We start from the raw sequence: 17,626 nt of genomic DNA, 5'->3' as shown, positions 1-17,626 counted from the left end.
ATGTGTAAGAAGGGTTCAGAACTTGAAAATATCTTTTAGCACATTCTTAGCAATACCAACACACTACCAATAATATTTACTGTTTGATCAAAAGCTGTATAACTATAAAATGACAAAATAATAAGTACTATTTTATGGAGGGAAGTTTCAACAAGCACAAGGATTCACAAAGATTGCCAAGAATTTTCCAGAAAGTGAAATTTTCTAACTGGAATAATTATTAAACTAATATGTTATTTTAGTGAAAGTATACTGTCTTTGAAAGGATGAAAAAACAAGCCAACAAGTTGCTTAACTCAGGTTTATTAGAACCCTTGCCCTATGTTTTGATAAATATAAAGTCATCTCCTTCGGAAGGATATTGTGATGCTTGTTAGATATTGTGTTGAAAAAGTACCAGTACATTAGTATAAAACTGTGTGGCTCTTGTCAGTCAAAAATTCACAATGACAAGGCCCAAATAGATTTATTCTAATGTACCTTTTCAACACAAAATGTAACAAGCATAGAAATTTCCTTCTGCAGAAGATAATTTTATAATTATCAAAATAAGGCAAGGGTTCTCATAAACCCATGTTAAGTACTACTTCACTGATTTTTTCATCCTTTCCAAGACCATTGGTTTACTGTTGCTGTTTACAGCCATGTTCTAGATTTTAAAAGTATACATTCTTGGATACAATAAAATTGGCCCACAAAGTCATAAATGTGGATTTTGAGGAGAAATATATTTTAAGACTGCAACACTCTGGAACACAAAAATTCTGAATATGAATAACTACTGTAATATCAAGTTTCTGGAGAAAGTAAAGCGTTTGTTCAAAAGAAAAAAAAGAGGGCTTTCAAATCAGTTATACCATTCTTAAACAAACCATTTTTAGGAGAGTTGAATTTTGATGTGCACATTGTTTACTGGTTCGTAAATTACAAAAACTCCTTGAGATACAATTTTTTCTCTATGAACTATATAGGCTAATTCCACAAGCAACTAGTAGACTATATTGTAAATAAAAAAGTCCAGCAAGGTGCAGCCCAAATAAGAAATTAAAAATGAACTCGCAAATTGTGACTGTGGTTCGACATCAGCTGTAGAATATTTCTGTACTAGTGAAAATTTGTGCAAGACTGGGAGTTGAAACCGTATTTCTCATTTATGGAGAGTGGTGGCTTTAACCACTTTGGCTATCCAAGAACACCTCCAGGAGTGGCCTAAATCCCCATCTGTCCTATTCGTGAAGCCTGGGCTCCATCATGTGAACTAACAAAACTAGCAAAATTAAGTGAAGTAACTAGTTTGACTAAGGACAATTTTGTTGCATTGCTGGGGCATCTGAAGATGTTTATAGAAAAGAGACTTACAAGACTAGCACAGAACTGAGAAAATGTCTAAATAATTTAACTCATACAAATTTACTTGTTGTGAATGTCCTGCAACATCATGATTTATCAAGTTGGTCATGTGTGTTCCGTGAGATTAGTATCACAAACAAGAGTTTCATGGAAATATGTGCCCATGTCCAGAATGCCGATGTTATAGACATAAACATTTTGGAACCAAGATTCTATATGGCTCATGGCCCTCATTTAAATCCATCAGGAAAGGGGTTACTTGCTGGTAAAATATTTCCTTGTATTTCGTGGAAAAATGAAGAAACTAGGATTTTTGGTGAGCAGCAGACAGTAAAACCATCAACGAGTTGAAAATTATGTAGTAGTTTAAACCAGTAACAATCAAATAGTAAAACAGACACAAATTTTGAAATGGTTCGAGCACCCAAGGTAAGTGATATCTCTACAAACAAGTCTAATCTGCCTATATTTCATCAAAACATTAAGGGGCTTAGCAGCAGAGTAGATCAGCTATCAGTTAATATAAATAACAGAAATTGTAAAAAATATGCTCAAATATTGTGCTTTCCAAACATCATATCACAAGTGGCATTAACTTATTACATTTAGATTCTAACTACAACACTGCAAGCTCCTACCCTAGGGACAACAAGGAAAGAGGTGGTGTTGCTATTTTGTTAAGGTCACATTTAGATCTATAGATGTAAGGAAATACTGTTTAGAACAACTATTTGAAGCATGTGAAATAGAAATTACAGCAGATAGCTCCCCAATAATAGTGGCAATTTACAGAATACCTGGATATAGCTTTAGGGTGTTTTTGGTTCAAATAGAATTATTGTTATTGTTTTATTTTCTAAAATTAATGAAATTATCATTCTGGGCGATTTTAATGTAAACTTTTTAACTGAAAACAACAACAGAGTAAAGCTCCAACATCTTATGCATTCATATAATCTCATTCCAGTAACTGACTTTTCCACTAGGATCACATCTGAGAGTCAGACTTTGATAGATAATATATTTATAGATTTAAGTAGGTACAATGGTTTCACTATCACCCCTGTCTTGAATGGACTGTCTGGCCATGTCTGACCACGATGGACAACTCCTCACTCTGCATGACTGTATACCCCTCAAGAAATTAATCCTCACCTGGAAGTCTATTGGATCAATGACTAGTGATGCACTGGAAGTTTTTAAACACAACAGATAGACTGGAGCCCAGTATACAAGGTGGATGAAGTTAATGCTAAAGTTAATATATTCATAAATGAGTTCTCAGCTGTCTTTGAAGAGGTATTCCCAAAAAAGTTTGTTGGAAGCAATACTGGTACATCATTGAACAAAACCTAAATCACAAAGGAAATTAAACAATCATGTTAAACAAAGAGGGAACTTTACATTGCAGTTAAAAAGTCTAAGGACACAATGGAAACTGTCCATTGTAAAATGTACAGTAAGATACTAAAGAAGATAATATAAAAATCAAAAGCATTTTATTATGAGCAAGAAATTGATAACTCTCATAACAAAATGAGGACTACTTGGAATATTGTTAGAAGGGAGACAGGGGAAACCACAAGAACTTTTTAAGAACAAGCACTTCTTGTCAGTTTCAGAACAAATATGCTGTGAGGGCTCTGTTAATGAAGTTCTGAGTCATATGCAAAAGACTATACCAATGTACAGGTAAAATTCATATCAGACATGTCACAGCATCTGAAATTAGAAGAACGATCATCTCTCTCGAGAATACACATTCCACTGGTGTAGATAACATCTCTAGTAATTTACTAAATCAAAGCTGTGCTTCTATTAGTGATGTACTCTGCCACTTTTTAATGCATCCTTATGACAAGAAACTGTGCCTGACAGACTCAAAAGTACTGCTGTAAAACCCAATGTAAAGAAAGGTGACAAAGCTGAAGTCACAAATTACAGACCAGTTTCCCTTCTAACTGCTTTTTAAAAGATTCTGGAAAAGCTTATATATACAAGAATTTTCAAACATCTATAACAGCATTCAAATGAAACCCAGTCACTAGTGTAAAGTAAGGGTAGCAATTTTATTAACGCAAAAATGTAGTTATCTACAGTAAACATAGTCAAAAATAGTTGCCAAAACTGTCACCACATTTGCCCCAGTGCGACACCAGCCGGTCGATTCCATCCTTGAAGAAGCTAGTAGGCTGCTGTCTGATCCAGACCTGGACCCAATTGCACACTTCAGCGGTGCCCATCCTAATACCCAGTAACCTATGGATCCCATCCACGGTGATTCTACAGTTGTCCAAAACTAAAGCATTCAGTTCCAGTGTGATGACACAATGAGCCTGTCCAGGACGAGCATCATCTTCCAGTGACTCGTGCCCCTCTAGGAATCATTTGCACCATTCCACAACACTTGAATGGCTCAGACTGTACTCGGTGCACACAGCCTTCACCTGTTGATACATTTCATGGCCTCCAACTACCTCCACCACCAAAAATCGAATCAATCCTCATTGTTCCTGCTTACTTGCTTGCACGTTCGGTAGTGGATGATAACATGTGTGACCACCTACTCTTCAGCTTGAAACCACATTGGCACAATGCGACATCAAACAGTGCACACATGTCAGTCTCTCTACCAATAGATGGCACCACCATACCCGCAGTTACATTTTGCCACCTTACGTGTAAGAAAAAGGTAGATGCACTGACCAGGTTTCATTTGTTGGTTTTCTAAAGGGTCTGTCAACCGAACAAGCAACATATTCTTTCACAAGTAAAGTTCTGGATTCAATTAATGACAAAGTGGTAACAATAGGGTTATTTTGTGACTTGTCAAAAGCCTTTGACACTGTGAAGCACCAAATCCTATTACAGAAAGCAGACCTATTATGAATAAGTGCTATAGTAAATAAGTGGTTGGAATCATACCTCAAAGATAGAAAGCAGAAGGTAGTAGTAGATAGTACTGATGAGATCCATAGTGGTTTGGTTTCATCGGATTGGAGTACCATTAAATGTGGAATGCCCCAAGGATCTGTTCTTAGTCTTTTACAGTTCCTCATATTTATAAATGATCTACCTCAATGTACAAAGCTACAGTGCATTTTTACTATTTTTATAGGTGACACGAACATTATGATTGATGGTCATCCATGTGAAGAACTTCAAGGATCTATTAAGAATATTCTTACTGATTTGGTGAAAAGATTTAGCATCAATGGACTCTCTTTGAAATTCAATAAGACTAAATATATTCACTGCAACTGCTAAAACAGAGGACGAGTTAACTCTGAAGTGTGGCATAGAGTCTATAGAAAGAGTTGAAACAACTAAGTTCTTAGGTGCTGTAACTGACTCCAGAGTAAACTGGTCTCATCATAAAATAAATCCCCAGAAGAGACTCAGCTCATCAGTTTTTACCCTACACTTTCTCTCCAAGAGTGGAAATACAGACACAATGACAGTAACATTCTATGGATATTTCCATTCTCTTATAACATATTGTATTATATTTTGGTGAAACCAAACACTAGCGAAGAAAATACTCTTGGCTCAAAAACGTGTTGTAAGAAAAATGACTGGTGTATATTCTACATGCAGTTGTAAAAAAAAATGTTCTGGAAACTAAAAATTTTTGCAGTTACTTCCAATACATATTTTCTCTTGTGTGTTTCATCTGCAAAAATACTGAGCTTTATAAAATAAATAGTGAATATGATACTAGGACAATGTGTGAGTTCTACAATTATTGTAAAAACCTGACTGTGGTACAAAAAAAGTGTGCAGTTCTCTGGTGTAAAAGTTCTTAATTCTCTCCCTCCACATATTAAAAACAAATTTGGTAACTACTCCTCTTTTAGGGAACATCTGAAGTAATTTCTACTCGAATGGTCATTTGACAGTTTGGAAGAGTTTTTTAGCCATAATAAAAAAAATCTAATAGATCTGTGTAGCAGAAATTTTGAGTTGATATCCCATAATGTAAGTCTGAGCAATGATGTCTAACGTTTGCTGTAATCTGTCATTCTTACCACTTGTATGTAATGTAAACATGGAGTATTACTTTTGTATGATTGATTGCTTTAATACTACCTATGTATAGATATTTTTTGACACACACTATATCCTTATGAGTTTATCAGAGTTGGATTGATGGAGTAAGATTTAAATAAATACACTCCTTTGTGCTCACACTGTATTATCATGATTCCTGTACAGGGTGAGACACTGTTTTGCCTTGGTAAGAAATTAAATTCTGTAGAGCAGTGTGACACACATCATTTATGATCAACAGCTATATTCAAATAAGAATGAACTAGCAAATTATGATTCTGGTTATGCATCATCTGTAAAATATTTCAGAGCAAATGAAAATTTGTGCCAGGCCAGAACTTAAACCTGGATTTCCTGCATGTTGTAAGAGATCACTTCAACCACTTGGCTATTCGAGCACTCCTACAGGAGTGACCCAAATCTTGATTGTATGTACCTAGTCAGACCACAGTATTCAATATCTTATTTGCTGTCAATACTGTGTTATATTTTATAGAGATTAATTAGTTAGTTTCATGTTGTAATGCTCATTTTGCATCATAGAGTGTAATGATATGGAATGAGTCATTCTAACTTCATATTGCAAATTAATTTCTATATATGGTTACATTCTGAAGGTTTATAACTCCTTTTTTTCTTCAAAAAGAAAAATGATATACAGATGTTGTGAGTTAATAAGTCCTAACCCCCATCTTTTATACATATAGTAATAGAAATTCTTCTATGGAATAAAAGGAGTTGTCAATGAGAAACTTTCTCAGTGCATTTTCAAATGTTACTTTGTTGTCTTTGCTGTTTAAACATTATGTTAGTGTTGTAGTTATGTTCCAAAATCATGAATGGTGTTGCAAATTTATATGTACTCCTCTCTAGGCATGTACTATACTACTTACCAAAAATATAACAGATATATGCTGCACATATCTGTATTATAAGTACAAAGACTGAAGCATAATAGTATGCGTCCATTTCAAACTTCTCAGGAGTTGTAAGAGCCTCATCTAACACACTTGTACCAGCATCAGAACTTATTACCTGAAAGAGGATTATTCAACAAATAACCATAAACTGAAATTTCTTTAGTGTAAGACAATCTATAATGATTTCAGAAATTTTAGTCTGCTCATAAATAATATTTTTCACTCAGCTATGAAATACTCACTTCAATTACTGTTATTTTATGTGGTCCAAAAGCTTTAGGAAGCAGACTGAAGAAATTATTTACATTTTCATTCTGCAGAGCAAGGATTACCAGTATAGACATAAAGAAGCACAGTATTTTCCAGCATGATATAAACAGATAATTGTAATAACGTGTTGCTGATAGTCTCTTCATTATTTGATGCAATGGCTTCACAAAACCTGAAAAACATTAAGAATTAACTCTGATTGAGGTTAGAATCAATTTTTGCAAAATGGAGGAAATATGAGAGATTCATATACAATATTTTTTTATCAATATGATTATGTACCTTAGCTAATAAGACTGTGAGACATAGTGTGCACAAAAATGATCAGTAGCTCATAAGAAGTGCATTGGCACTTCCTGTAATTGACTGACAGTAAAATACATAAACTGCTAACAACATTATCTTACAAACCCAGAGGTCTCATTATTCACCAGAAGCCCAGTACAGATGGATATTCAAAAGGAAAGTCCAAGACAAATATAAGAAAGCGTTAACAAGGGGAAAGAGTAAAAAATAATTATAACAACAGAAACTGCAAAAAAAATTCAAAGGTACGATAAGAGTGTCTGAATGGCTGGCCTTTATTTATCTTCAGGAGTCAAAATCCCAAGTACTGCCAAGAGAAACACTTACAGTAGAAAATACTAATCCCTAATTTTGAAACCTACATTTTTTCTTTGAGAAGGGAAAGGAATTGGTTCAGGAAGACCAGAAAAGAGGGGTGGGGGCTGGTCCCTCAGAGTCTTGTTTGCAAAAGGCATCAAGGAAAATGTATCATAGTCAGTAGGAGGTTAAAGACAGTACACAGACAATAACTGTACCAGCTTCAATTGGCAGAGACAGAAAGGGATGAGTGAAAAGTAAACATGGATTAAAAAGGAAGGGAAATTCAAAGTAGAAGAAGCAATTCAAATAAGAAAGAGAAAGGATTGGAAATTTAGAGGGGGGAGGGAGGGGGGGGGCCTCACAGAAATATAGTAATGAAAAAATTAAAATAAATATGTAAGTAAGTAAATAATGAAATGCTACAATTGGGGTTTGTTTATAGAAATTGAGACCAGAAGAGTTACAGGAGGAGAATATGTGTTGGAGAGCAAGTTCACATGTCCCAAGTACAAGGAAACCAATACTAAGCAAGGATTGCAGGGTAAGTATACAAATTTGGATTTGAGGAATGATTGATTGATTGACTGATTGATTGATTCATCCATAGAACAATATACATTGCATGGATGTCACCAAATGATTGTAGAATATTTATTATAAAATAAACATGTCTCTTTACAGTATATAAAGCTCCTATACTAGTTCTACTTTTCTAATCATGTCAAGTTAAATTTGTTATGCAGTACAATGTTCATGAACATTAATCTATAGTTATTTTAAGTATTCATCTGCAGTGTAATAGCTATTATCTACTAAATATTTTTTTAGCCTTTGACTAAAGGTATGAGGCTCATTTACATCTTTTATTTCTAGTTGTAATCTGTTGTACAATTTAATACCATGATATAAAACACTATTTTGAGTTTTTGACTTGTTTATTCTGTTTAGATGTAAACAGTGTCTGGATTTGGTTCCATGGTCGTGAATTGTGCTGCTTGTGGTATACAGATTAATGCTTTTCCTTATATACATTATGTTTTGATAAATATATTCACACAGAACTGTCATAATTTCTAACTTTTTGAACAACTCTTCACAGTGTGCCCTGTTACTGCTATTTGTTACTATTCAAACAGCTCTTTTCTGTATCTTGAAAATAGTTCGTATGTTTTCAGCACTTAACCTCCAAAACATTATCCCATATCTGAGGACTGAATGCATGTACCCAAAGTAGGCTACTTTGAGAGGTGAAATATTGCACACTGGTGCAAGGATTACAGGGTGTAACATGCTGAAGATAGCCTCTTTGCTAAAATTCTCAAATGCCCTATCCATTTTAGCAGACAGTCAACATTCATTGCCAAGAATTTGTTGTCTGTTACACAATCAATTACCTCATTGTTTACTTTCAATGTAATGTCAGTGGGTTTTTTATTTAGTTGGAAGTTTATACAGTTTGTCTTTTTGACATTTAGAGTTACTTTTTTATTTAGTGACCAGTTTTAGATGTCTCTGAGAGCTTCATTGGATTTTTCTATTATCAGTGTTGAGCTTTTGTCTGTAATCACTACAATGCTGTCATGAGCAAATAGTATTTTTTCTCCCCATGCCTGACGCTCTGTGGGAAATCATTTATACATATAAGGAAGAGGATTGGGCCCAGTACACTTTCCTCAGCGACTCCTGTATTAACATATATTGGATCGTATAAGTGTTTTACTACCAATCTTTTGCAAATATGTGAAATTTCAACTTTTTGCACTCTGTTTTCCAGGTATGATTTAAACCATTGCTTTGCTGTACCCCTTATTTCTAATAGTTCTAATTTGTGTAATAAAATTCTGTGGTCAGCTTTGTCAAAAGCCTTTGATAAATCCAACAAAATGCCTGTTGCATTCTCACCCTTGTCTAATGCTTCTAGTACGACTTTTGTAAACTGTGCTATGGTAGTCTGTGTACTTTTTGTGGGCCTGAAACCAAGTTGATCACTGCAGAGAAGATTAAATTTTTCTACGTAGTTCATTAGCCTATTTTTCATTATGGTTTCTATTATTTTGGAAATACAAGATAACAAGGAAATTGGTCTGTGGTTTTCTACATTTTTTTGCATCACCACTTTTTTTGTAGTGGTATTACTTTTGCTTGCTCAGTTATCAAGTAAAGCAACCAGATCTGAAAGACTTATTAATTATTATTGTTAATGGGGTTTTTATGTTGTGTATACATTTCTTTAGCACACTGACTGGGATCTCATCCAACCCTGTGGATTTTTTATTCTTTAGATGATGTATCTTCTGTGCCACCTCTTGCTCTGTTGTCGTAAAGGGCACCATTGAGTGTGGTGGCTGGTCCTGTTGGTGTAGAACATATGTGTTGGAATTTTCTCTTGCAATTTCTTAGCAATCCCACCAAAGTATTCATTCACAAAGTTTGCTTGTTCCTTTGGGTTGCTGGTTTCAACATGTTTCCTTTTAATCTGTGTTTCCAGATTTTTTTGTCCATCATTTTCTGTCTCCTGTTTAATAATGTTCCAGATTGCTTTAATTTTGTTATCTGCCTTCAGTAATGTTTTGACATTTGTAAGTTTTTTTGTAGCTAGCAATACTTTTCTATTAGTTCTCCAGTAATTTTTGTAGCACTCTAAAAAAGCTGGGTCAGTCTGGCTTTTTTTGATGGATGCAAGATACTTTAGGGTTACAGAGGATTTTTTGATTCCTCTGGTCACCCATTATAGCTCCCATTGAATGCAGTGTTTTGGGGAGTGCTTCCTTAACTTTTAGTTCAAATATTGCCATAAACTTATTAAACATTTTGCTTACATTTGTTTCCACACACACTTCCTGCCACACTTCATGTTGTAACTGAGATGAGAAATGACATAGGTTTGATTCTGAGAAGACCTTCTTGCATGCATTCAATTTAGAAGACTTTTCTACACAAATATTTGCTTTTAATATCTGACAGAGATGATCTGATAGGCCTAGATTTTGAGCAAGTAAGTAGCAGTGCTTTCTTTCTATGTCTGTTGCTACATGGTCTATTATTGAGGAAGATTGTTTGGTTGCTCACTGAGAAACAGGGCAATATGTATCAAAGGAAAATACAATCAAGAAAACTATAAAATATATGACATAATTGCTGGACATCACTTACCTTCAGGAAGCAAAATGTTTAGTGCTGCAGACAGGTACACATAAAAGTAAAAGTGATGACAACATCCTCACTTTTGGAATTATTAACTCCTTCCTTGGGGAGGATTAAGGAAAGTTATAAAGGTAAGGTAGTTCACTCAGCTGCAGGATGATAGTAAGGACAAGGATAGACAAAGATGAAGGACAGGTATCAGAGAGAGACTAAACGGCCAGAGATAGTATGTTCGTAAGCATACATTACCAAAGCACATCCCTCTCCACTCCCACTTAAAACCTTACCCTATCCCACTAGGGGTTGGGCTACCTGAGAAAAATGCCATGTCATTACCAGTTCTGCTGCAATTTCAACACAGCATTTTTATGGGAGCATGACCACCAATTAGCTGTCCACCAATCTGAATGTTCACCGTCAAACTGGCCAAGAGCAGAGTTGACCACCCAACAGCAGAAAATACTGCTGGGCACATGCTCAATTTCAATTGCTGCTTCACAGCCCATACCATCAAGATCCTTCCCACAAACAGCAGAGCTTTTCAGAGCTGCATAGATAGCAGTTGTCCTTGCTACACATCCTTTCTTCCCGTAATCCTCCTCAATCTCCACTAGACTCCTGCCCCACACAGAGCTGCACCCCCCCCCCCCACCCCCCACCCCCTTCAGGACCCCTACTTTACTCAGCCTGCACCCAGACCCTCCCATTCACAGACTCCCCTTCCTCTGTTCTACCACCCACTCCTAATCGACAGTATGAGACCACAGATATTGATACCACTACTATGTGTCAAATTTACCCCCACTTATCTCTCTGGTCTGAGGATCACAATTGATGCATGGATGTCCTGTTAGCTAGGAGTGGGGTAAGCTTTTTGACACCTGCTGAAAAGTCAAGTAAATGATCAGACGGCAGCTGAGATCTTGGAATGAATATGTACGAGTTGGTGAACAAACTCATTGACACAAAGATTATTGTGAATCATTTATTCTAAGTAATATTGTGCCATCCAAATAAGTATTTCTTTTTTTCTAACAGTGATCAAACTGACTTTAAAAGAGCAATGGCTAACTAGCACGACAATGTGAATGGGATGTGTGTTTCAGTCTTCAGATGGGACAGCTACAAAGAAGTGGAAGAAGAGTCCATTTACAGCTGCAGGGTGTATACGACCCGGGACAACTGGGAGATCCAGGAAAAACCCGGAAATTTTTTCATGTGGGAGAAATCTGGGAAAAGCCCGGGAATTTTTTAGAATTCCAGGAATTTTTCATTGTTTTAGTTTTCAGTTAAATTTTTGTGATTTTGACTGGTAAGAACCAATACTCTAACAAAGGATATTACTGTATCCTGCTTCTGTAGAATAATACTGCAGCAACAAAACATGAACGACAGGAAAAAAAAACGAAAATAAAACTTAACTGCCAACAGCAAAGTGTGTCAAAGGCTTTAGGAAGACTATGCAATGCTTCCTAACAACAAATTGCTTCTGATGAACATGACATGACAGCTTTTTACATTAGATTTATTTAAGCAGTTGGGGGCGGGCCCTTGTGCATGCGCAGTTGAGTTGCATATGAGTAGTACCTTCTTCCACTTCTGGCTGCAGATGTGTGGCTGGGCACCACTATCTAGTATTGCCCGCCTGATCCACAAATCAGTCTGAGTTGTAATGGGGAGGTGGGTAGTCTCCACGTAACCCGTCTTTACGTTTAGTGATTTTGCTGTTTCCTCTTCATTTATTGCTCTCACATTAAATGAAAACAATACAGATTTCTGGGGCTGGGAGCTATCAAATGAATTAAAATATGTTCGCATAATTATGGAAAGCTAAAATATGTTATTAGTTTCAGGTTTTATTTTCACCTTTCTAACAGTCAACCATTAATTGCCTTGCAGAACAATGAAGTTATTTTTGTCAGTTTACTAAAAAGATTTGGCTTTGATTAATCTTTTGCACTGAGGCAGTCAATTTATTTGAAATGAAGTGTCAGTCAATTTATTTGAAATGAAGTGTCAGTCAATTTATTTGAAATGAAGTGTTTAATTTCACACTGTTGGCTAGTTTCAACTGTTTGCTGCATTTCAAGTGAACATTTTCCATCTTCTAGCTCTTATGGTATTATGCCATAATAAAGAACCAAACATGAGACATTACAGTACTGGTACTCAAGAAAATGTACATCCAATTCTGGATACATGAGTGTGCACTTTAAGCCGAATTATGCATTTTAGTATGGTTCACGGAATTCCGATTCTCTTGAAGTATCCTCTGATGTCTTGTTTCTTTTATGACATAATGCAATACCTTTTAATATTTTATACATACGAACATGCGGGCTTCCTGTGTCATCGTAGCTTCGCAAGCACAATGACATCTGTTACCTGGCACTCTCTGGCAACTGCTGAAATGAACCAATTTCTAACAGGTCATGAGAAAATATTGCTAATGGTGGTTTGAAAAGCGTTACTTTCAAAGTACATTTCCTTTTACGCAAGATGAAAAGATGAACTATGTGCGAGATGGATGATGAATTTCTTAAATCACAGAGCGTTTGACTCTTGTTTAAAAATCAACTCTTTGAGAACGACCATCTAGAAGAATTTTGAGTTCAGAAGATCAGACATCTACATCATTACTAAAAATTTTCCGGGCCATTTGTGTGATGTATCTTAAAGTGTAACACGCGCAAAAAAGAATAACATTACATGTGGAAGCTTAGCTTCTCTTGCAGTTTATTAATCTTAGAGACCAATATTATATGTGAAAGCTTTGTTTTTCCTGTAGCAACACTATGCATGTTAATTTAAACCATTAACTGTTCTTATTTGTGTGTTCATGCTGCTTATGAGTGATCTCGCTATTGGCTGACTACATCACGTGTCCTATGCTGTCATCAGCTGGTGAGATCACGTGACATGAGCTATGACTGGCTTACAAAAGCGCGTCACAATCTCCATTTCTAGGCTTCGGAAAGTAACATGTTGTGGAATTCAAATTTATACTGTCATAACACGAAAATACGCAGCGCACATGTTGCTGCACATCAAAAATCTTTCCAAAACGTGTTTGTTTCCCCGTGAGTTTCATTTTCTAAAGTGTTGCGAAATTCTATGTCAGTGCAAAAAACCATAAATATTCAAAGGACTGATAAGTTTTACAGTGCCAAGGAAAAATATACTGTCACTCAACACAGGAAATATGTATTTTCACCTAGGAGAAAGAGTATTTTCAACCAGGAATAATTTGGGAATTTTTTTCCCTGTCCATGTATACACCCTGAACTGGTTCCTTAAACAGGATGAAAGTGTATCAATTCCTGGATGCAGATACTATAAAGAAAAGGAAAATGAGCCTTAGCTGTGGATTTACATGCAAAAATAGTTGCAGTCACTTCATAAATACACTGACTAACCAATCATGGGCACGAGTACTGTTACAAACTAGCACAAACACTGCATATAATGTTTTTTCTTCCCTGTTTATGTTGAATTTTGAAATTTGTTTTACTAAGAAACTTGTTGTTTTCCTAAAAAACTTGTCAAAACAAACACATATGGGCATACACATGCTAACTCCTGGATCACAATAGGTATTAGAAATTCCTCCAGGACCATGAAAATGCTTAGCTATAGACTGAAAAGTTGGACTGACCCCAAGTTTAAAGAACATGTAAAAATCGCAATATATATATATATATATATATATATATATATATATATATATATATATATATATATATATATATATATATATATATATTAAAAATAAAGATTCCAAGACTTACCAAGCAGGAAAGCGCCGGCAGACAGGCACATGAACAAAACACACAAACACACACACAAAATTACGAGCTTTCGCAACTGGCAGTTGCTTCGTCAGGAAGGAAGGAAGGAAGGAAGGAGAGGGAAAAATGAAAGGGTGTGGGTTTTAAGGGAGAGGGTAAGGAGTCATTCCAATCCCGGGAGCGGAAAGACTTCCCTTAGGGGAAAAAAAAAAGGACAGGTGTACACTCGCACACACACACACATATCCATCCGCACATACACAGACACAAGCAGACATATTTAAAGGCAAAGAGTTAAGGGCAGAGATGTCAGTCGAGGCGGAAGTACAGAGGCAAAGAAGTTGTTGAAAGACAGGTGAGGTATGAGCGGCGGCAACTAGAAATTAGCGGAGGTTGAGGCCTGGCGGATATCGAGAAGAGAGGATATACTGAAGGGCGAGTTCCCATCTCCGGAGTTCGGATAGGTTGGTGTTGGTGGGAAGTATCCAGATAACTCGGACGGTGTAACACTGTGCTAAGATGTGCTGGCCGTGCATCAAGGCATGTTTAGCCACAGGGTGATCCTCATTACCAACAAACACTGTCTGCCTGTGTCCATTCATGCGAATGGACAGTTTGTTGCTGGTCATTCCCACATAGAAAGCATCACAGTGCAGGCAGGTCAGTTGGTAAATCACGTGGGTGCTTTCACATGTGGCTCTCCCTTTGATTGTGTACACCTTCCGGGTTACAGGACTGGAGTAGGTGGTAGTGGGAGGGTGCATAGGACAGGTTTTACACCGGGGGCGGTTGCAAGGGAAGTTTCTTTCTGTTATATATATATATATATATATATATATATATATATATATATATATATATATATATATATATATATATATTAAAAACAAAGATTCCAAGACTTACCAAGCGGGAAAGCGCCGGCAGACAGGCACATGAACAAAACACACAAACACACACACAGAATTACGAGCTTTCGCAACTGGCAGTTGCTTCGTCAGGAAAGAGGGAAGGAGAGGGAAAAATGAAAGGATGTGGGTTTTAAGGGAGAGGGTAAGGAGTCATTCCAATCCCGGGAGCGGAAAGACTTCCCTTAGGGGAAAAAAAGGACAGGTGTACACTCGCACACACACACACACACATATCCATCCGCACATACACAGACACAAGCAGACATATTTAAAGGCAAAGAGTTAAGGGCAGAGATGTCAGTCGAGGCGGAAGTACAGAGGCAAAGAAGTTGTTGAAAGACAGGTGAGGTATGAGCGGCGGCAACTTGAAATTAGCGGAGGTTGAGGCCTGGCGGATATCGAGAAGAGAGGATATACTGAAGGGTGAGTTCCCATCTCCGGAGTTCGGATAGGTTGGTGTTGGTGGGAAGTATATAGATAACTCGGACGGTGTAACACTGTGCCAAGATGTGCTGGCCGTGCATGAAGGCATGTTTAGCCACAGGGTGATCCTCATTACCAACAAACACTGTCTGCCTGTGTCCATTCATGCGAATGGACAGTTTGTTGCTGGTCATTCCCACATAGAAAGCATCACAGTGCAGGCAGGTCAGTTGGTAAATCACGTGGGTGCTTTCACATGTGGCTCTCCCTTTGATCGTGTACACCTTCCGGGTTACAGGACTGGAGTAGGTGGTGGTGGGAGGGTGCATAGGACAGGTTTTACACCGGGGGCGGTTGCAAGGGTAGGAGCCAGAGGGTAGGGGAGGTGGTTTGGGGATTTCATAGGGATGAACCAAGAGGTTACGAAGGTTAGGTGGACGGCGGAAAGACACTCTTGGTGGAGTGGGGAGGATTTCATGAAGGATGGATCTCATTTCGGGGCAGGATTTTAGGAATTCGTATCCCTGCTGGAGAGCCACATTCAAGGTCTGATCCAGTCCCGGGAAGTATTCTGTTACAAGTGGGGCACTTTTGGGGTTCTTCTGTGAGAGGTTCTGGGTTTGAGGGGATGAGGAAGTGGCTCTGGCTATCTGCTTCTGTACCAGGTTGGGAGGGTAGTTGCGGGATGCGAAAGCTGTTTTCAGGTTGTTGGTGTAATGGTCGAGGGATTCAGGACTGGAGCAGATTCGTTTGCCACGAAGGCCTAGGCTGTAGGGAAGGGACCGTTTGATATGGAATGGGTGGCAGCTGTCATAATGGAGGTACTGTTGCTTGTTGGTGGGTTTGATGTGGACGGATGTGTGCAACTGGCCATTGGACAGATGGAGGTCAACATCTAGGAAAGTGGCATGGGATTTGGAGTAGGACCAGGTGAATCTGATGGAACCAAAGGAGTTGAGGTTGGAGAGGAAATTCTGGAGTTGTTCTTCACTGTGAGTCCAGATCATGAAGATGTCATCAATAAATCTGTACCAAACTTTGGGTTGGCAGGCTTGGGTAACCAAGAAGGCTTCCTCTAAGCGACCCATAAATAGGTTGGCATATGAGGGGGCCATCCTGGTACCCATGGCTGTTCCCTTTAATTGTTGGTATGTCTGGCCTTCAAAAGTGAAGAAGTTGTGGGTCAGGATGAAGCTGGCTAAGGTGACGAGGAAAGAGGTTTTAGGTAGGGTGGCAGGTGATCGGCGTGAAAGGAAGTGCTCCATTGCAGCGAGGCCCTGGACGTGCGGGATATTTGTGTATAGGGAAGTGGCATCAATGGTTACCAGGATGGTTTCTGGGGGTAACAGACTGGGTACGGATTCCAGGCGTTCGAGAAAGTGGTTGGTGTCTTTGATGAAGGATGGGAGACTGCATGTAATAGGTTGAAGGTGTTGATCTACGTAGGCAGAGATACGTTCTGTGGGGGCTTGGTAACCAGCTACAATGGGGCGGCCAGGATGTTTGGGTTTGTGAATTTTAGGAAGTAGGTAGAAGGTAGGAGTGCGAGGTGACGGTGGGGTGAGGAGTTTGATGGAGTCAGGTGAAAGGTTTTGTAGGGGGCCTAAGGTTCTGAGGATTCCTTGAAGCTCCGCCTGGACATCAGGAATGGGATTACTTCGGCAAACTTTGTATGTAGAGTTGTCTGAAAGCTGACGCAGTCCCTCAGCCACATACTCCCGACGATCAAGTACCACAGTCGTGGAACCCTTGTCAGCCGGAAGAATGATGATGGATCGGTCAGCTTTCAGATCACGGATAGCCTGGGATTCGGCTGTGGTGATGTTGGGAGTAGGATTAAGGTTTTTCAAGAAAGATTGAGAGGCAAGGCTGGAAGTGAGAAATTCCTGGAAGGTTTGGAGAGGGTGATTTTGAGGAAGAGGAGGTGGGTCCCGCTGTGATGGAGGACGGAACTGTTGCAGGCAGGGTTCAATTTGGATAGTGTCTTGGGGAGTTTGATCATTAGGAGTGGGATCAGGATTGTTTTTCTTCGTGGCAAAGTGATATTTCCAGCAGAGACTACGAGTGTAGGACAGTAAATCCTTGACAAGGGCAGTTTGGTTGAACCTGGGAGTGGGGCTGAAGGTGAGGCCTTTGGATAGGACAGAGGTTTCGGATTGGGAGA

General features: G+C 38.1%; 1 protein-coding gene across 2 annotated transcripts in view; it reads right to left on the bottom strand.

Moving 5' to 3' along the window:
- The window catches only part of LOC126272657 (chitin synthase chs-2-like), a 248,861-nt gene that overhangs the window by 148,007 nt on the left and 83,228 nt on the right, over positions 1-17,626 (bottom strand). For both annotated transcript variants that reach the window (XM_049975666.1, XM_049975667.1), the window contains 2 exons: positions 6,563-6,762; positions 6,294-6,435 (listed from right to left, as the gene is read on the bottom strand). In XM_049975666.1, coding sequence (XP_049831623.1) covers positions 6,294-6,435; positions 6,563-6,762 — 342 coding nt within the window. The remainder of the gene's footprint in view (positions 1-6,293; positions 6,436-6,562; positions 6,763-17,626) is intronic.

The sequence above is a fragment of the Schistocerca gregaria genome, chromosome 5 (assembly GCF_023897955.1).
Source record: "Schistocerca gregaria isolate iqSchGreg1 chromosome 5, iqSchGreg1.2, whole genome shotgun sequence".
Taxonomy (NCBI): Eukaryota; Metazoa; Arthropoda; class Insecta; order Orthoptera; family Acrididae; genus Schistocerca; species Schistocerca gregaria.
Note: the sequence above shows the minus strand (reverse complement) of the source record. Positions and strands in the feature narration are given on the sequence as shown.